Here is a 21,585-nt window from a genome sequence, read left to right on the forward strand (position 1 = left end):
GCATGCACAGTTTAAGAAGAAATTAGTTCAATAAATCGATGCGATTTTCACTTTTGACACGAATAGGTCGGGTTGACATTACTGTCATCGGAGATAATATTGAGATAAATGGGATAAAACGGACCGTCAAAAAGGTCTAGAGGAGCACATCAGTAGAACCTTAACATTAATAAGTAATACTTACCAAAATTTCTCTAATTAAAGAACTATATAACTGAAATTTCACAAAGATAACGGTAAACATTTTGTTGATGGTGATGATGCTATTATCTATTATCGATCCGTTGAATTCAGGGTCAACGGAATTTTTTGTGAGGCCATCTATTTTTATTGCGGGTTCCACATATATAAATCGGAATTAAAGAAAAAATGGAATGTTGTTAGCAGAATCAAACACAGAAATGATGAACATTGCAACATTTTCAGCAAAATATAAATAGGATGGAGGATCTGTGTATTCACATTATTTGTAAAACTCTCCTTATTCATGTGAAGCGTGTGCTTTACATCGAGGCTTGCTATGCTTATCATTGACGCCACAGTACTTCAACCAATCAGACAATGTTTATTTTGGGCATTTGACTTTTTTTAACTCAGATTTTGGAATATTTTAATCGAAATTATAGAAAAATGGAATGTTGTTAGTACATATAAAATAGAAAATGATGAATACTTTTAGCTAAAGATAATTTGGATGGGGGTTCTGTGTATTCACATTATTTGCACAACTCTCCTTACTGATGCCATATTTTGGAATTTCCGTGACCTAAATGGTTCGCGAAAATTAATATTTTTATATATAGTATAGTAAATATTTGCATCCTCGCAAAATCTTTGGTTACCTTCTTTGGACACCTTCAGTGAGAAACTTATATATTTTATAGATACTAATTTAGATTAAATGTCCCCATCATGCTAGGGCTTTACAGTCAAAAACAAAGTCGTTTAAAACTTATTTTATAGATTTACAAGTTACCGGTCGTAGAAAAGCTATGCAGTCACACATGTTGGAAGAATGAAATGTGGAATTATCAGAGGACTGAATTTGTACAACCAAGTCAAGCCAAGCTTTCCATCTCCCTTTAAATAAGCGCAAACTACATGGCTTCTTGGTATAAGGGTGTATTGAAGTATTGATTGCTCTATTTCTACTTTCAAACGTTGGGCACGCGCGATGTTCCTACAACCCCATGGATTTAAAACAGAATCTTCGAAATTTCATTCGCAAAACAAAATAAAAATGTTAGAAAACACGAATCAATATTAAAACAAATTCAATATATGTTTTGAATTATGTATTCACAGCTCTTGATCATCTCCTAAGTAATATTTAGTATATTTGAGGATTAAAATAAGAAAGATATGTGAAAAAACGGATGTTCCGTCCAACGTTACATTTATGAAAAACTGTTTTAACTCATAGTATGTATAGTGATCCTATTTCTTATTCTCTGATCTTCTTGATTCTTGACAGGAACAACGACATGTGTCGGTTCTTTGTGGCGTTAAAGCCGTTATTTTACCAAATTTAATTTGACTCGACTGCATATTATAGCAGAAAATGAATAAAAATAGTAAGACAATAATAATATCTAACAAAATTACAAATATTTGCCTCATGTGAGTTCAAATATTGCTGATTCAATAAAATCTTCTCTACACAGTCGTTTTTCAAACGGTAGCCATTTTGTCCAAGTTGATATTTCATTTTTCAAAGCAGTTAACGCGTATTTTTTTATAATTGATCAAAACAAAAGTTAGATATACGCAGAGTAAAAAATGCCAAGATTCTTTTCTTATGAACTACATATTAGGGTCTTAAAGGAATAAAATGCGTCCATACATTACAAAACGGTAGCCAATTTTTCCAAACGTCTGAAAACGTCTAAATTCTTAAAGACGCTAATTTCTGACGTTAAATGTGGTAAAGTTTCAATTAAATGTTTATGATAATTAAAACAAATCGTGTTATGAAATTTGAAAAAAGATGTTGATGATTGCTGCCGAAAAAAAAGAATAGTGCATGTTGCTATAGACTCCGCCCAGGGACATTGGTTCGACACAGGTTACATTTTGCAATTTTTATAAATTGTATAGCTTTTAACGATTTATTTAAAAGAATTTTGAAATGGGGGGAATTTCCATTATATAAAATAAATTGAAATATATGTTACGGAAGTACTCCGAAATAATTTAAAGTCGTCACTTCAGTTAGGTGCAATCACCAATATCAAAAGACTTAATACCAGTTCACGGAATGTTTTTCTTCGCGACTTGTCCTGCTTTTCATGTTATAACTGTCATGATGAAAGTAATTCCTGTACTAGCGAAGCCGGAACTTTCCGTCAATATAAACTTGTGCATGAAATGGAGGTAATTGAAAGACGAATCCCAAACAGCGACAAAAACCGTTTCATCGAAATAAAAAAAACTGGGATTATATTTTTATTTGCCGTTTTCGCGGACGATCCAGGAGTAGATTACTATATTTTAAAATGTATATATCTGAAGATGACTAGGGAAATAATTCTCAAGCCAAGGTTCAAGTAATTGAAGGGGTGTATTTCGACAACTTATGTGCCAGGGAAAATACAATTCTATTCAAATTTAACCAAGGTTAAAAATGTTCGATTTACTTGCAGAGTGTCAGATATATTTGTATTGGGGATGAATTAAGATATAGAAATTTTACAATGACAGATGATATGCAACTTGAAAGTTAAACATCCTATGATAAAAAAAAATATGAAAACCGTATACATGTACTTCCGTCCCATCTTTCCTTCCTACATTACTTGCGACAGTACTGCATTTTTAGTTGAAATAACTTAAAGGGTAAACATTATTATATTGATTTCCACAACTCGAGGTAATTTTTGATAAAATGACATAAAAAAAACGAACAGAACCAGAATCAACCAACAATATAAAAACCCGAATAAAACTTGCAAAAATTAATCGCAGTCAAAAACCCTCTTCGACGCCGCATTTTTAGTATATCGTGTTGTCGGAACATTGTGCCCAGTATGCGCTTATTTAAAGAAAAAAATGGGATGCTTAGCTGGACATAGTTACTCTCACATATTCACACAGTATTATCTATCTCAACTGTCTGTATCTATAGCCATTTTGTATACGTTAATTTATTAACCTCATAATTTTTAATAAAATATATAATTGTCTCACTGAAGGTATCCAAAGAAGGTATCCAAAGATTTTGCGACGATGCAAATATTAAACTTTACAATATAAATAAATATCTTTAACCAATGAATTCATATAGCAACAGCTATGCAATTAACAAATATATATTTAGTAAGCTTCATGTAATTTATTTAACAATAAAATGCATTAAATATGAAATTTGGAGTTTTACCAAGGGAGCTAATAATTAAATAATAACACTGTCTGCCACACAGCATTTCAGGGACTCTCCCTCTGTTATCTTTCCTCCCTCTTTTATAGCTGACTATGCGGTGGCTTTTCTAATTATTGGGGGCATTATGATGACGTATAGTTGTTAATTTCTGTGTCATTTAGTCTCTTGGCAATCATAATACATATTCTTTTATATACATCAATAACGACATAGCGATGTCGTTATAACGACATAGTGATGTCGTTGTTACGACATGATATGTCGAAATTACGACATAGTGATGTCGTTTTAACGACATGTTATGTCGAAATTACGACATAGCCATGTCGTAATAACGACATGATATGTCGAAATTACGACATGCTTTGTCGTAATTACGACCTAAAATATTTTTTTTGAATGGCCTTTATCGGCTTCCGTAGAAATGAGACAGCTAACGACTTTATACATGTTAAAAAAAATAAACGAAATGCAGATTTAATATACAGCAACAAACGACATCCACTAAAATTACAGGATAATTACTTTGGTAACGCACATACAGAATTCGGTTGGAGGAATTCCAAGCATGTTGGCGGACGCCCACCCTTGGAAAATGGTGTGACAGTGCAACATATGTACACACTATATAAAAAAACCAACACAATAAGCCGATAATGCAGAAGCTTTTAGTTGTGGCGACACTGAACCTACTATTTATTCAAACAAACAAAGATCTTCGTTTATTGTATTCGTTGTGTCAATAGGTCAATCCAAGGCGTTATTATTGAACTAAGATATTTTATTTTCCACATATATTTTTTTTTCAATTTAGTGTTAATTCTCCCTTGATATCTTCTTTATTTACAAAAACTCTAAATTTGTAAGAGGCATTTAGGAAAATCAAATTGAGAAATTTATCAATTGATAGCACTAAGTTGATTGTTTTTTTATTTGATAAGCTTTCTTTCGTTTAGTAAAATATACAGTATGCCTTCGGAATATACAAATATTAAAAACTTGTTAAATAACGCTCGGGAACCTGTCTATTCGCCATTAGCCCCCAAAAAAGATTTGTCTCCATTGAGACATCTTGTCGGTTTGATTTATCATATCTCCAATGACTTGCTTATATGTATTTATGACTTAAACATGTCGGAGAGCACTGATAGCAATAAAATGGAGCAATATGTCAGAGAGCACTGATAGCAACAAAGAGAAGCAATATGTCGGAGAGCCTTGATGGCAACAAAGCGAAGCAATATATTGGAGAGCACTGATGGCAACAAAGCGAAGCAATATGTCGGAGAGCACTGATGGCAACGAAGCGAAGCAATATGTCGGAGAGCACTGATGGCAACAAAGCGAAGCAAATCACACGTTCATTTTTCCACAATACAAAAGATACCGATACATGTACATGCCTTTTGAATTTACATTGGAGCTTAATTTTATGTGATTAAATTTTTTTTTTTTTTTGTTTTTTTTTTTTAACGTAACAATATCTTTATTGCAATCTTGCTGTAACAAATTACTAAGTTTACAGCTTTAACTTAGTATCCCTCATGTTAGCTTACCAAATAGTTAAGGGAAGCACTATTTGGCAAGGTATTATTTATTCATAATATTAGTATTCATAACATAAAATTTTTCACAAAATATATTATATAAATTAATGTGATTATACACATACATTACATTTTGTTTCTCTTTTTCATAGTATTTATTTTTTCCGGAATCAACTCCGTTATCGGTATGATCCGTGTTTCCATTAGTATTGGGCACAGTATGTGTTGTTTTTCGCATGTGCGTTATCGGGTATAGTTTGGATGTGTGTCTAAATTATATAAATATTATCCACTGGATTTAACGATTATATATGGTGAGTTTACTATTCAAATTTTCTTTAGTTATCTACTGATCTTTTTTGTCGAAATGTATGTGTGTAATTCACAAATAGGTAATTTAAGTGTAACAAGTTGAAACACTCGACATGCGAAATGATACATTATTTTTCCACATTAATTAATAAACGTACGGATATACTGTTTATAGTATAACTTTTTTTTTATCATTGTAAATACAAAATTAAAAATATATATAAAAATATAAAAAAAAAAAAAAAAATGCTGTATAATTTACATGTGGTGACTCATGCATGGCTGAACATGCTTACAAACATTGATCATGCATGGTTGAACTTGATCATAAATATTGCCATATTTGGTTTGTGTACAAGAAACAATTTTGTACACAATGTTGTGTGCTTCATACATAGCTTAGTCCTGATTCAATTGAATCTTTGTAATGAATCTATTTGTTTTTATGAGTATCTGTTTAGTTTTTTTGTTATTAAAATTGTTTATTTCAATTATTTCTGCAATTTCTTTCTGGAAAATTTTTAAAATGTTTATTTTTTTTGTCTTCTTTTCTGAGACAAAATGTGATTTGTATATTGAGAAGGATATTAAAGTTAATATATAATTAATATCAAAGTATGCTGAATCTTCAATTTTGTACCCTGTTACTAAATTTTCAAGGCTTATAATGTCTTTTTCAATACCTAGGGATTTCATTAATTTCATTATTATTTTTAGAAAGTCATTATTATATGAGCAATTGACAAAAAAATGTTCATAGTCTTCCTTTTTTTTACAATGCTTACATAAGTTGTCTTCAGTAATTTTCCACTTTTTTAATAGTTCATTACTTGGCAGTATGTAGTGAATAAGTTTCCATCTAAATATTTTCAATCTATTATCAGTAAGATATTGAAAAATAAAAACAAAAGTATTTTTCAATTTAGAATTTAAATGTTCATCAAATATTTTTTCCCACATAAGAAAACCATTTGGTTTATCACAACTATTTTTCAATGTCAATAATTTATAGAGTTCTTTTGTACTTATTAAGGGAGTAATTGCCCTGTGCATAATTTTTAAATCATTTATAACTTTAACTTTAGTTTTGAATGAATCTTCAGTGCCAAGAATTGTTTTCCAATCAACTGGTATTGCTTTTTTTAACATAAATAATTGCCTTATCCAATTTTGTTTATTTTTAAGTTTAGTCAAAATGATAGTTTCAGAGATATTGCCCTGTTCATCAATTACATCATTTATATTAGTAATGTCACTTTTTATCCAATCTTCAAAGTTTAAACATTTTCCATTAAACCGGATATTATCATTTCCCCATAAAACTTGTTTTCTAATTTCAAGAAAATTTTTGGGATATTTTGTATTACCTCCCTTTACACTTATCCAATCTTTAATTAGTTGTTTATAGAAGTCCGGTAAATATTGTAACTTACTTTTATCAATGTCGTTTATATTCTTTAAGTTCATTTTAAATACAAGAAGATTTTTCCCTAATTTGTTAAAGTAAAATTTGGGAATAATTGTCCAGTTGTCATTTTTATTTTCACTTAATTTAAGAATCCAGTTGATATGCAGTGATTTTATATAAGCATCAATGTCTGTCATTTTAAGTCCACCTTCGAGAAAATCATTTGAAAGTGTTGATCTTTTTATTCTATCCCTTTTGCCTTTCCAAATAAAATTGTATATTAAAGTTTTAAAGTTTTGCAACATTTCCTTAGGAATAATAGTGTTTGATGCAACATATGTTAGGTTTGGCAAAACCAAAGATTTGATGACGACTATTTTTCCTATGATAGTAAGATTTCTTTTACTCCAATCAGATATTATTTTTTTACTTTTTAACAGTTGTTTTTCAAAGTTAAGTTTTTGACATTCTTGTTTATTATAACCAAAGTAAATTCCTAGGCTTTTGATAGGTGCAGTACACCAATTTATATCTTCAAATTTTTCCCGACTGTGTTTTAATCGACCAAGCCATATTCCTTCAGTTTTTGTTTTATTCAGTTTCAAACCTGAGAGAGTACCAAATATTTCTATTAAATTAATTGCTAGAGTTACATCCTTTTTTGATTGAAGAAATAGAGTAGTATCGTCAGCTAATTGGCAGATTTTCAGGGTATTACTCCTACCGTCTAATTTTATTTCTAGTCCTTTTAAGTTTTTATTTTCCCTTATCTTTATTGCCATAACTTCTACAGCTAGAACAAATAGTAACGAAGATAACGGACATCCTTGTCGGATCCCGCGAGATGCCCTAAAGCGGGAGGAAACCCACCCGTTATTAATAATGCATCCTTTAATATCAGAGTACATTGTCTGAACCCACCTTATAAAATTATCTTTAAATCCAAATTTTTTTAAAGTCTCAAACATGAAGTCCCATTCTAATGAGTCAAATGCTTTTGTAAAATCAAGAAATAAAATTGCCCCATCAATTTTGAAAGTTTCAGAATAGTCTATGACATCTTGTATTTGTCGAATGTTGAAACCAATATACCTATTTTTGACATATCCTTTTTGATCAGTATGTATAATCTTTGGTAGCAGGGGTTTTAGTCTTTGTGCTAAGGCATAAGCAAGTAATTTAGCATCATAGTTCAAAAGAGTAATAGGTCTATAATTGTCTAGAGAAAAGGGATCATTCTTTTTATAAATTAGAGATATTAAGCCAACTTTCTGAGTGTTAGATAGTTCTCTTTTTTCATGGCAGTAATTAAAAGTGGAGACTATAAAAGATTTAAGTTCATCCCAGAATGTTCTGTAAAATTCCACATTTAATCCGTCAAGCCCGGGCGCTTTATTGAGTTTCATTTTAAAAATTGCATCAGTACATTCATCAACAGTTATTTCCCCTTCACAGGAATTACTTTCACAGTCAGTTAACTTCTTATATTCCTTGAGAGAATCTAAATACTTTTTAGTTGCTTCTATATCAGGGTTTTTTGTAGAATATAAATTTTTATAATAATTTGCTTCCAATTTTAATATTTTGTCTTGATCTCTTGTAATTTGACCTTTATCATCATATAATTGGGTTATTGTTTTTCTACTCTGTCTTGATTTTTCCATTCCTAAAAAATATGCCGAATTTTTCTCTCCTTCTTCAACCCATTTTACCCGTGCTCTTATTTGATTTCCTTTTATTTTTTCGTTATAGAGTTTTCCTATTTCATTTTCTATATTATCTATTTCTTTTAATATGTTATTATTATTTTTATTATTGCATGTGTCTATAATATTATTTAATTCTGTTAAATTTTTTTCCAACTTGCTGATTAGGTTTTTCTTATTCTTAGCTTTTGTTTTGCAATAGCTTATTGTCTGGTCCCTAACTTCTATTTTGAAATTGTCCCACAGTATGTCAAGATCTGTTCTTGTTTTAGCTTTGTTTTTAAATTTTTTAATTATTTTCTTAATTATTTCAGCATAGTCTTCATTTTGAAGTACACTGCTGTTTAATTTCCAGTACCCTTTTCCTTTTTGGTCTCTGTTTAGATTTATTTTTAAAGAAACACAGTTGTGGTCTGTGTATTGTAATACTATTGGTCTAATGTCACATGAAACACAGTTTTTAAATATTTCTGGAGCTATTAAAAAATAATCTATTCGTGTTGACTCTGACCTGTCTTTTCTGCTCCATGTGAATTGAATTTTATTTGGATTTTTGATTCTCCACACATCATTGAGCTTTAGAGTCTTTATAAGTTTATTTAAGTTGTGAACTTTTTTCCTATTTTTTTGTTGCTTAGGTTTACCCTTTGAATCAATTTGACATAAAATTTCATTATGATCTCCTCCTAGAATAAGTTGACCTAAACTTTTTTCTTCTATTAATGTATGGACAGTTTTGAAAAAAGTATTTCTGGTTTTTGGATTGTTTGGTGCATAGATATTAACTATTGTTATTATAGTGTCATTTATTTCAATATTAACAAGTAAAAGTCTTCCTTCTTTATCTTTATAGTCATCAATTACTTTAAGGTTTAAATTTTTATTCAGCCATATGGCAATACCTCTAGAATTGCTAGAACCATTACTCAGTAACAGATTACCTTCAAATTCAGTATTTAAAGTGTTTATTAAATTATCTGTAAAGTGTGTTTCTTGCATTAGAAGAATGTCACACTTTTGGGATTTTGACCATTCAATCAATCTGTTTCTTTTATCAGGTTGTTGCAGACCTTTACAATTAACTGTACAGATATGAAGATGTTTGTTAAATACCATGGTTGGTGAGTAGTTAATTTTATTTATAATCCCTTTACCGTGTTATGTGTACTTTAAAAGTTAACTTAGGTAAAATCCCGTTAAGTAATACAATTAGGTCACACTGAAGTTGACCTTCACAGAGCACGAGACTATAAATAGACATCTTTTCAGTCGTTTTATTTTTATCGCTTTTCTCTGTTCTAGAACATTTATCTATGATTCGACTTTTACTTTGTCTTATTAATAGGCATAAGTTATTGATTTTTCTTTTACATTTGAAATTCAATTTGTTTGTTTTATAGTTTATACAATTTATACTATTGTAAATATCATGATTGTTATCTTTGTAAATAATGTTTATAAACAGGGTTATTTTTTTACCTGTATTTGTATTTACAATCCTTTTGCAAAGAGGATAAAATACATATTTAGTTTGAATGTTTTTACATGTATTCACAAGTAAAGTGTTTACACAATTTGTTTCTATTAAGAACATACAATAACAAGTTGCATATACATTCATAGATAAATAAAATCTATTGTTTTCATTTACATATACCCCATGGGTCATTATTTGGGTCATCCATGTGACTTCAAAAACAGACATTGACATGTGCCTCACAATTTTAGCACACTCAATGTTTGTCAAACAAATACAAGTACAATTATTTATGCGTTTCATATTGAAATACATATGCAAATCAATTTTAAAAAAAAGAACAATATTTATATACAAACAAGGTAAAAAATATTTATTTTTATTTTTAGGATAAGAAGACCTCTCTGACTGGTTGTGAATGAAGGAATGTGAAAAGATCAATAGAAATTGGATTTTTTCCAATGTTGCTTTACTAGAAACATTATTAAACAATATGCTTGATAGTGATTGTAAAAAATAAGCAGTTTGATACCAATTAAATGCTTTGTATTTTACAGTTTCTTTACTTTTTAATCTGTGATAGGTATCACTTGCCAAAAACAGAAAATTAGAATACAGCGGACTACATTCCAAACACATATATAAACCAGCAATGAGAAATGAAAAAGTGAAAAGTGTTATATACAGTGACATTTTTTTTAATTTTTTTTTTTTATATGGTAAAAATATAATATCAACTAAAATGAAATAGTTTAGTGTTAATTTCAAAGTTCAATATATATGACATCTACAGAACTATATTTTTGTTGTTTTTGATTTTTTACTTGTGTTGTTACTAGCACCATCGTGTAGCTTTTCTGTAGGCGTCACTGGAGACTTCTCTAAACCACTCCTGTTTGAAGTTTTGACTGGAGTGTCTTGATGTTGGTTTCGACGTGTTGACTGATTTGGACCGTGAATGAAACTGGTGATTTGTGATTGACCACGGGAATTTCTGTTGGTGGCCTCACTTGTTGTATGTGAGGGTTTGTTCGTTTCCCTTCGACCTGGTTTTATTTTTGGTCTGGCTGCTGGAGGTTGATTTTGTTGTTCACATAGAGGGCTCGAGCTCTGGTCTTCAGTCAAGATTGATTGTGATTTTATTGCATCATCGTAAGTGACTGTATTTGCGACAGAATCATTTTCTGCGTGTGCTACATTTTCAGTTGGTTGCATAGCATCAAGATTTTCATTACTGTTTGTATGTTGTTGTGTGTTTACATCGCTCGGCTCGTAGTGATTTTCATGATGTGCGCTAGAGGCACCTTCTTGCTCCTGCTCAGAAGACATTTCACTGGTGCATTCATTTTGCCTGTGGCCTGATTCACCACAGATTCTACACTTCCAATCATTTTCACAATTTTTGGTTGTGTGTCCAAGTTCCATGCACTTGTTGCATTTAATGTTGTCATTTTGTTGACCTCTGTAAATAACCGTTGCTCTATATTTCCCAATTGGAATAGACTTTGGAATAGCAGAGATCAATGGACCTTCACAATAAACTATCCTGTCACCAGTTTGACAGTTAGTTATCATGTCATTGTAGCGCAATCGTTCTCTTAAGTGCTTCAAAATTACACAATTGTACCCCTCTAAGGCTCTCAAAATCTGTCCATCGTCAGCCGAGAGTGGTACATCTTTAACACGAATTTTCACATTTGTTGAATGTTCTTGTATGCGAACTCTAGGATTTATAGAGTAAATAGAAATAGATTTGCCTCGAATTTCAAGACCTTCTGAAAGGAGAAATTCTTTGCCTTTTAATGTGTCGAGATAGATTCTCCACAAACCTTTAATTCTCTGAAGGCCCATAACTGATCTGTCTGGCACGACTGCACCTATAGCCTTGTACATTTCAGATATAGTTAAAAATAAGCCTCTAGTGGCTTCTTTGGGGATGTGACTAAAGACATCTGATTCTTCCACAAACACTGGTTTTACTGAAGTCAGAGAGTCAGTTGTTTCAGATTTAGGACCTCTTTTAAATGCTTCGGCATACGACGCCATATTGGATTCTTCTTGTGTGTTTGATTTTGTCATGTTCACTAAAATATCTTGATAGTTTTAAATTGCAAATGCAATTTTACGAGTGAATAATTATCATTGTTTGTAGTCTCTCTTATTTTAAATGATCTGCATTCGATATTCACCGAGAATTGATACTAAAAATCTATTTTTTGCTGAGCTACTCACAGACCCGTTACCTTAGTCAGGGGCCGCAACTCCAATTCTTTTGTGTTCATTTTGAAATCTTAATAAACTACATTGTATGATATTGAAGGTTTACCTTGCTGTTTATAATAAAGCTTAGGTTTTCAATTCATTAAAGGTACATATTGATATTTTGTGTATACAAAAAGAACGGATTTGAGTCAATATATACATATCTTTATAATCATTTGGACAAATGTATTAAAAACCGTATGCTATCGCAGCGGAGAAAAACATTTCAAATATTCATGACCAAGTCAGTACGTACATGGATGTACAAATACAAAAAAGAATAGTATGAAAACAAACTTTTCTTTTATTGAATTAAAAGCGCAAAAATCACTATGTGATCCGTGAAAACTCGTCGAATCTTTCAACAAACGTATTAGTAAAGGTGAGCTTACCAATGTTGTAATTAGATCTTTGAATATAGTTTGCATTGGCACATATATCGATTATGTTATTAGCAAATAAAAATATAATAATTATTATTAAATAAAATTAGTATTCTTTTCAATTTTTAATTCTAATTTTTTTTTTTTTTTTTTTTTTTTTGGGGGGGGGGGGGGAGTATTAATAAACCCATCACTGAATCAAAAGGAAAATAACAAATGCCAAAAATATATACACATAATAAAAAGTATGGTTTCGGACACCCCTTTCCTTTTCTTTAGATTCAATTGATTGTATGCTTTCTGCTCACAAAAATATTCTAAGTTTTTCAAGCTTGTGTAAAAATATAACTATGAATTAAATAAGATGAAATATCTTCGCTACACTCCGTTAAATACACACATGACCTGGGGGAAATACATGTAATTAGAGAATCAAAGGTTTTAATTAGGTCAATCGAAGGCTGCTATCCCTATATTTTATTACTTTCCTTGTTTTATCATTAAAAAAACGTTTTCTGTTAGCTTGATTTGAAGAAAAATTCTTTCTCATCCTATATGGTATTAATAATATTTTTGTATTTTGTTTTTATGCCCCATTGATGGGCATAATGTTTTCTAGTCTCAGCCTGTCTGTTCGTCCGTTCGTCTGTTCGTCGTTTTTTCGTTCGTCCGTCCGTCTGTCCCGCTCCATTTTAAAATATTTGGTCGAGGTAGTTTTTCATGAAGTTGAAGACATGTTCCCTATGATATGATCTTTTTTTGTTTTATGCCAAATTAGAGATTTGACACAATTTTCATGGTCCACTGAACATAGAAAGTAATGGTGCTGATGGGGCATTCATGTACTTTGGACAAATTCTCGTTTAAATTCTGAAGCTGCAGAGACACCTGCTGAATATATTAAGGATATTGTAATCTTTTTTCAAATCTGTATTAGTGCTCAAATGTGTATATTCTTTGAAAACTGGAATTCACCTACTTCTTTTCTTTTTCCTAAACGAAAAATGTACGGGTATAAGGAGCTTCAAATACGCGTGGCTGCACTATTTCCTATGGATTGTATGTTCAACTTCACCGGACAGAATTATTGAAAAATAGAAGATTTGGTATAACAAGAAAACTTCTATTTTGTTCAACAAGTCAAGTGTACATTGTTCCTAGTCTACCGAAATGAAAAAATAGATTCACCAAAGACTTTCAAGAAACCTGCTACCAAGTGCCGTAAAGAAAAGTAACACATTACAGCCGATTACATTGAGTGTGTAGGTAAAGGTAATATCTTTGGTTAGCTTGCTTGCTAGCTAAACCGTTACTTACACTTATGCAATCAGCTGTAATGTGTTATTTTTCTTTTATTTGTGTGGCCTTTTTTTATTGGGGTGAGGGAGGGGAATTTTTGTGTTTTAGTTGGTTTCTGTCTACATTCATACAAAAATAATATAACATAAAGAGAAACCCAAACTGTGATACCAGTAGCATGTGCATGTATGCAGTTTTGGCGTACGAAAAATACAGCACACATGACAGGAATTCGATAGTCAATGTACAGTTTTTCTTGTTATCTGTGTTTCTTAGATGATATAAGCAATACTATTTCAACTGTATTTGTTTTACAGAATGAATGTTAGGTTTGCATAGAAATAAGTAGATGTAGTATGTATGCCAATGATACAATTATACATTGAAGTCACAATGTGTTAAAAGAAGACAATAAGACCCCGTTTACACTGACAAAAAGATCGATCTTTACTAAGATCGATCTTTGGTCCAGTGTAAACGGGTTGGATCGATCTTCAATCGGACTTTAAAAGTCTACCGGTAGAGGTGGTTTTAAAAAGATCGATCTTATTTGAATCGATCTTTTTTTTTTTTTTTGGTGTAAATGCTTAGATTGATCGCGAATAAATATACGTTGTCAGTGTAAACGGGGTCTTATAGGACATGGATCATCAGAACATGATGATTTCGGGGCTTTTTATAGCTGACTATGAGGTATGGGCTTTGCTCATTGTTGAAGGTCGTACGGTGACTTATAGGTATTAACTTCTGTGTATTTTTGTCTCTTGTGGAGAGTTGTCTCATTGGCAATCATACCACATCTCCTTTTTTATATGACCATGTTTTCATGGTTCAACTTCATAAGCAATTGATTACTTTTTTTGGTGAGTCCGTAACCGCGGCGTTTCTCGGATACTATAACCAATTATGTCATCTTTGTATACAATTATGGTTGTAATTTCATAATTAGTTTCTGAAATTTTGGAATACCTTAATTATTAAAGAAAGTAAATGTATGATACAAATCGAATTCTTAAAATTTTAATGATGAAATTATTCATCAAGAATCAAAGTAAATATTATGATACAAATCGAATTTTTAAATGTAATCATGTTAGAAACATTCGGTCTAGTTTAATGAAAATTAAAACTCTCGGCTTTACGTAAACGCCTTCGGTGATATAAGACCTTAGTGTTTAAAGTAATATAATCATCTAAACAATTGTTCTCAGCTTGATGAAGACAAAGATAATAAACACATTGAAAGAACAAATCTAATTAAAAAAAACTATTGTACCCTAGTCTATTCAATCATTCATTTAAATTACCCCTATTACTTCATCATTCATATTTTGCTATTTTTAAATGTCAAAATATAGGATAATCGTGTCACTTAAGATTTCACTTAAAAAGAATACTAACCAGTGAAGCAGAAAAAACTTTTAGTGTACTAGTACGCTATAGACTTTATTAAATGTTAACCTCACTATGTGTGGCGAGAAGCGTAAATAATGAACCAACGACAAAATTCACGTACTAATTCGGGATTTCAAAATAAATTTTGGCTTGAACATCCTCCTCCAGACTATGGACAACAAATGGACTTACAAGACAAAGAGGTAAGCTGGTTCACATCATATAGACAGAAGAATTTTTCTATACATTTTTATGATTCCAGACCGTAACGTTACTTACGTACAACAGAAATCTATTATTATCTTTGACTTTAGACCTATTGACTGAAAAGTAAATTCGGATCTTAATCTTTTAAATATGAAACAATATCCAAGAAAGATAAGGGAGCTAAAATTTGAATATTATGGAAAAGGGGGAGGGGTGGCTAACTTAAGATGAAATTGTGAAAAAAAAATAGGCAGGACAGGAATTTTGAGTAAAAAAAAGGCAGGCAGGACCGAATAGAGAAAAAATTGAAAATCAGACAGAGATTTAAACTAATAAAAAATAACCGAAAAATGCGGTACAAAATTTGTCATCCCTGCACCACCACCCCTCCCCAGCCCGAACTTTGACCTGGTGACCTTAAGCAATCTTCCTCTCAATATAAATGGCCATTTATCTTAGCATGGTGTCAATCAAATAAAAAGTATTTAAGTTAGCACCATGAGACAAAATTAACTGACGGACAGATTGACGGGTCATAGACAATAAACCCCTGATACTGTGTAGCGTGAAGCAATGATATAAGTAAACGATACGCTACAAGCAGTTTCGCAGAAAATTATTTATTATTATATATAAGAGTATAGAATAGAAGAGTCTAATCAGTTCTGCTTATACTTTATATAATTAAGATGCCTGATATAATATTGCATTATTTAATTGTTTAACAGGGTACAACTATATCATTAGCTACTGCATACTTCAACTATAGTATGTCTGAATGCTGGAATTCCATCTCACTTGGGGGGGGACTTTCTATATGGTCCGAGACCACAATTGTCGTCCCTTGATTTTCGTATAGTCCCTAGTGTTGACAGTGGGTTACTTGCCAATATTTTTCATATCCCTTCCAAATTTATTTCTCCATGTTTGATGACTCAAGTTGGAAGTTAGGGTGGGGGTGGGGGGGTGGGGGGTGTGAAATTACACTGTAAAAAAATTTGGGTCCAGAATTTTAAAGGAAAGTAGTGATTTGGTCCAGCTGAAAAAGGTTAAAAAATAGCACTTCGGAAGCTGTCAAAAGATTTCAAGACGTCCTAAACATAAAATTGTCCATATTTTGAGTTAGAGGCGATGAAGTTTTTTTTATAATTTTGATATAATTTGTCCCAAAAGTAATACAACACACTGTAAAAATCTCATTGAGAAAGCGCAGGTGGGTTTTTTTTAATTTTCATTTATGTTCTAAAAGAAATGCACTACGAATTAATTGTGGTCTCGGACCATATACACGGTTATAGGTTATACCTCTAGAACAGGTCACCTTTTAAAGCTTGAAAAAATTAATAAGGTCATCTATTCGAGAAAAACTATCCAAAATATATTATAAGGTCAATAAAGTTCCATAACATCTTTGTCTGTCATCTTTCTTCGTGTTCCCGTCTGTTGGAGTACTTACTGAGAATTCCATACACCGTTATCCTATACAAGGCTTATCTTTGAGACAGCAAATAAAACAAATTAAATAGTTCTCTTAAAAAACTTTATGATTATTCTTCAACATTTCCCTTAAAAAATCTATTATTAAAACATTATGAATAATAAAAGAAGGAAGACATAATGGGAATATTAAAAATCATAAGTCGATTAGAAAATATTGTAAACATATATGTCTGTAGTATGTATTTGATACAATGCTATTATGCACGGGAAACGGCCTTGAAAATCATTCGAGATAAACAAACACACTCGTTGAAATGATGAAGTTTTTCTAAAGAAAATGAATACTCCTTTGTCCTTCTTATGAAATAATATAATATGCGTATGTATCATGTTTTGAACTGATAATAGAAATAGTTTAAATTTGAAACGTGATAATTAATTTTAAATTTTGTTTTGAATAGAACCGTGCATTTGCGACAAGTGCTTTCGAATATATATGATATATATATTCATTTTGTGATATATTCATTTTGTGAACCCGTACATATTGATGTTAGTTGATTTTATTGTTTGGTGTTTTGTATTTTGTAGCAGACGTGTTTATAGTCTTCATAGTGATGTAAAATTGATCAATTTAGGAAAGAGTTTAACTACCCTTTCTTTACATCTTAAATGTAATGAATGGTGATGTAATACAACCCTTATTCCAAGGTTAAACTTGCTTTAACTTCAAACGAAAGATAATGTAATTTTTGACATAGATCAATCACCTTGAATCTCAATCTAATTAAAAACCGATCTCTCATCGCTCCTGTTTCTGATATGTCGCGTGGGAGTCCACGCGACATATCAGAAACAGGAGCGATGAGAGATCGGTTTTTAATTAGATTGCATGAATCTGATAAGGGCAGTCTGAACTTTGACTGTCGTTAGGTCTAATAATTTCATAAAAGGAGATAAAAGGTTCCAACTAAACGAATGTCATATACCCTCTCTTCAAACAATATATATATGTGCATATTTTAACATGATTGTATATATTATTTATGAATTTGGTCAGAAGTTACCCCAGTTACAATTGATCAATATACAGGGGAACTTGCCCAATTCAACACACTGGGGAACCAAACAAAAAATGTAGGATTAAGCAAGGTGTCGCAATACTCAGGTTTTGTTTGCAAGGATAGGCCAATTTTGGGCTCATGAAATGAATCGGTTAAAACAAGATGTTGGAATATTCATTTGTCGGATAAGACAGATTACAGTGTACAAACAAAACAAGCAAGCTAACCAAAGTCTTGCTTTACATGCATTTGGTAATTAGCTGAAATGAATATATAATAATAATTGTACTAGGTTTTTAAAACAAAGTAAGTTGCTTTTACAAAACGTACTTCATTGGTGTCAATTTCAATTAAAAAGAACCGACTAATTTGGACAAATAGCTACTAATGCCTATTGTTAGACATACAGAAAGCCTCTAAACAACTTTCAACATAAAGATTACCAATTAAACACTCCTCCAATGATATTAAGTATATATTAACTTAAAGAGTTGTCTGGTGTAAATTATTTCATTTCTTATGCATAATGTGACGTTACACAAATTGCACCTTTTTTTACAGTCTTTTCACCTGCGTTTATTTATGATCCAGACAAAAATTTCCATTCTGTGCTTATTTTGTAGTTGTGTCATAATATTCTATCAAGTTACACCAATTTAATTTTTAATCCATATTGAATCATAGAAAAATGGGTCTAAACCGACATCCAAACGAACCATGATGATTCTGTAATCAAGAGTCAACCCACATTGCATCCATGCTGAAATTCACGTCACTAAAAATCGAATAACAAATGTTTTGTTATATTTTTTCAAATATTTAGAACAATTTTATAAAAAATCGTATCCATGGTCTAATTTTAGCAAAACCTACTTATATTATTGCCTATAGGATATTTTATGTCTTGTTCGTATCGAGTTTCTATAATGATTTTTTATGTATCACTGTGTATATTACGTACTTTATATACTAGTATGCAATTGTATATGCATTTAGATTTTTATCTTCAATTAAAGGGTTTATTCTGTTATTCCTATGTTTATGCATGATTTGGTGGTTCATATATATAGCGTGTTTCGCTTATATAATTATATTTACTTTAAATCATATATATTATTTTCATTTATTAAAACCTGATTTAACCTTTCATGGTATATGGATTATAGTTTTCATTTTATAAAATTGTGATGTTAAAGAATACAACTACATTTTCTTGAGGAATTTAGAAAAATATTTTAAATTGATATATTTATTGTTAAGATAACACATATATGTTCATGATTCGTTTAATTATAAGTAGTACAATACACCCGCCTAACTTACTTTTGGACTTGATTTCAGGTATTCGTATTGTAATTATGGCATTCTGATTAAGTCTTGCTGATAATAAGATGGGTGGGTTTTTACTGCTTTAAAATCTTTCCGCGTCTTTGAACCCGTTATGGTTTTCTACTTCAACCCGAAACTGTTTGAACCCGTCCTTGCTGTCTTCCTTTATATAATTTGTCATCACTTTGAATTTTTGTTTTATTTTGATGGTGAGAGAATCAGGCGCGTGTGTGTTAGTATATGTATATCTTATTGCATTGTACGTATTGATTTGGGAAAAGTCAACTTTCTGGTAGTAAGACCCGTCAAACTTTCTGGTAGTAAGACCCGTCACGGCTAGGCTGAGAAATTTGGTAGCATACCTGCCAACTTTTGAAAATGCCCATGGGGTTTTACGTGCAAGATGGTTTTTATAATTTTACAAAAACTTCAAGGGGGTCTTCAAATATATTTTAATGTTTTTTTTTTTTTTTTGCTTCTTTATGTTTTAACAAGCTCAAAGCCATTGTAAAATTAATTATTTTCTTTAAAATTGTGGACGAAATTGCTCTTACAAAATTTCCATATGGGAAAACCCCCGCAAATAGTGACAGTTGGCAGGTATGTGGTAGTCAAATGCTCACATAAATTCTGAATCGATACAATGTGGTATATAGAATTGAGAATGGAAATGTGTCAAAGAGACAACAACCCGACCACAGAGCAGATAACATCCGAAGGCCTCCAATGAGTCTTCAATGCAGCGAAAAACTCCCGCAACCGGAGGTGTACAACAGTTGGCCGCTAAACAAATATGTATACTTGTTCAGTGATCATGGACGGCATACTAAACTCCGAATTATACAGTAACAAGAAACTAAAATTAGATCATACAAGATTAACAAAGGCCAGATGCTCCTGACTTGGGACAGGCGCAAAATTGCGGTGGGGTTAAACATGTTTTTTTGGATCCCAACCCTCCCCTATACCTCTAGTTAATGTAGAAAAGTAAACGCATAACGATACGCAAATTAAAAGAGAAGTCCGAGTCTGATGTCAGAATATGAAACAAAAGAAAATAAACAAAATGACAATAATACATAAATAACAACAGACTACTAGCAGTTACTGACATGCTAGCTCCAGACCTCAATTAAACTGATTGAAAGAATAAAATGTACGTCTTCATCATATGAATATCAGGCACAATCCCTCTTGTTAGGGGTTTAGTATTATACCATCATGAAATATATGAGAAGAACATAACCCGTGTCATACCAACAACTGGTTTTAGAATAAATGTGTTTAATTCCAATAAATGTTTTCCTTCACACCATAACCCATGGGTGGGATCATACTAAAGGAGGAAACTACACAATATTTCACTGATCTAGTACACATTTAGGGGCCAGCTGATGCCCACCTTCAGGTGCGGGGTGTTCTCGCTGCGTTTAAGACCAATTGTTGACCTTTGGCTTCTGCTCTTTGGAAGGGTTGTTGTCTCTTTGACATATTCCCCATTTTTCATTCTCAATTATATTTTATACATACATGTGACACATTGTGAGCTTTATAAATAATTCAAATTTAACTGTTGTGAGAGGTGAAATATCGTAATACACAAGTTATAGTGGTGGAATCTGCTTCTCTGGTGATTTTAGTTTTTCTTTTCAAAGATTTGCAGAAAGATGTGTTCTTTGTATGTGAAGTCATCATGTTTTCACGACGTTACAATAGAAATTCAGAAGAAATCGAGAACATTAACGGCATAATTAAATTTTGAAAAATAATTTGCTGTGAAGATATTTCACAAGTGATCAGAAATATTTTTCTCATACTGCTAAAAAAATGTGAAAACAGCAGAAAAAAATAGAGAAATGTAAATAAACACTTTTATCTTATATTAGTTATATTCAAAGTTGAATACTTTGATTCGTCGTTTCAACTTCATGTCAGTTAACAAATTGGACCTTGTTATTTTAGTAGTATAGATATGCATATATATTTGTATATTTTAGCTGTCATTTACATTTGGATATATGTATTGAATTCCTCTAACAATATTATTTTAACTTGAATTGATCCTCAGATATATACAAATAAATTCCTTCCGTTTGTCTCTGGATAAAATGTACGGAAACCTGTAACATTTATAGTATCATCGTATATAAAGTGCGGATCTTATATAAATAGATATAGGAAGATGTGTTGTGCCAATGAGTCAACTCTCCATCCAAATAACAATCTATAAAAGTAAAACATTATAGGTCAATGAACGACCTTCACCTCGGAACCTTGCCTCACATCGAACAAAAAGCTATAAAGGGCCACAAAAGTACTAGTGTAAACCATTCAAACGGGAAAACCAACGGTCTAATCTATATAAAAAACGAGGAAC

At 31.4% G+C, this 21,585-nt stretch overlaps 1 protein-coding gene and 1 long non-coding RNA gene across 2 annotated transcripts in view; both read left to right on the plus strand.

Moving 5' to 3' along the window:
• The first annotated feature begins 4,846 nt into the window (after window positions 1-4,846).
• LOC139527595 (uncharacterized) lies at window positions 4,847-9,474 on the plus strand. The gene is made up of 2 exons (XR_011665392.1): window positions 4,847-5,240; window positions 9,411-9,474. It is a non-coding gene; the product is annotated as an uncharacterized lncRNA (long non-coding RNA).
• Window positions 9,475-15,159: 5,685 nt separating this feature from the next.
• LOC139527596 (FMRFamide-activated amiloride-sensitive sodium channel-like) overlaps window positions 15,160-21,585 on the plus strand; it is a 40,510-nt gene continuing 34,084 nt past the window's right edge. Inside the window, exon 1 of the mRNA XM_071323124.1 lies at window positions 15,160-15,371. Within this exon, the coding sequence (XP_071179225.1) occupies window positions 15,264-15,371 (108 nt within the window). The 5' untranslated portion in view covers window positions 15,160-15,263. The remainder of the gene's footprint in view (window positions 15,372-21,585) is intronic.

This window comes from Mytilus edulis, chromosome 6, assembly GCF_963676685.1.
Source record: "Mytilus edulis chromosome 6, xbMytEdul2.2, whole genome shotgun sequence".
Lineage (NCBI taxonomy): Eukaryota > Metazoa > Mollusca > Bivalvia > Mytilida > Mytilidae > Mytilus > Mytilus edulis.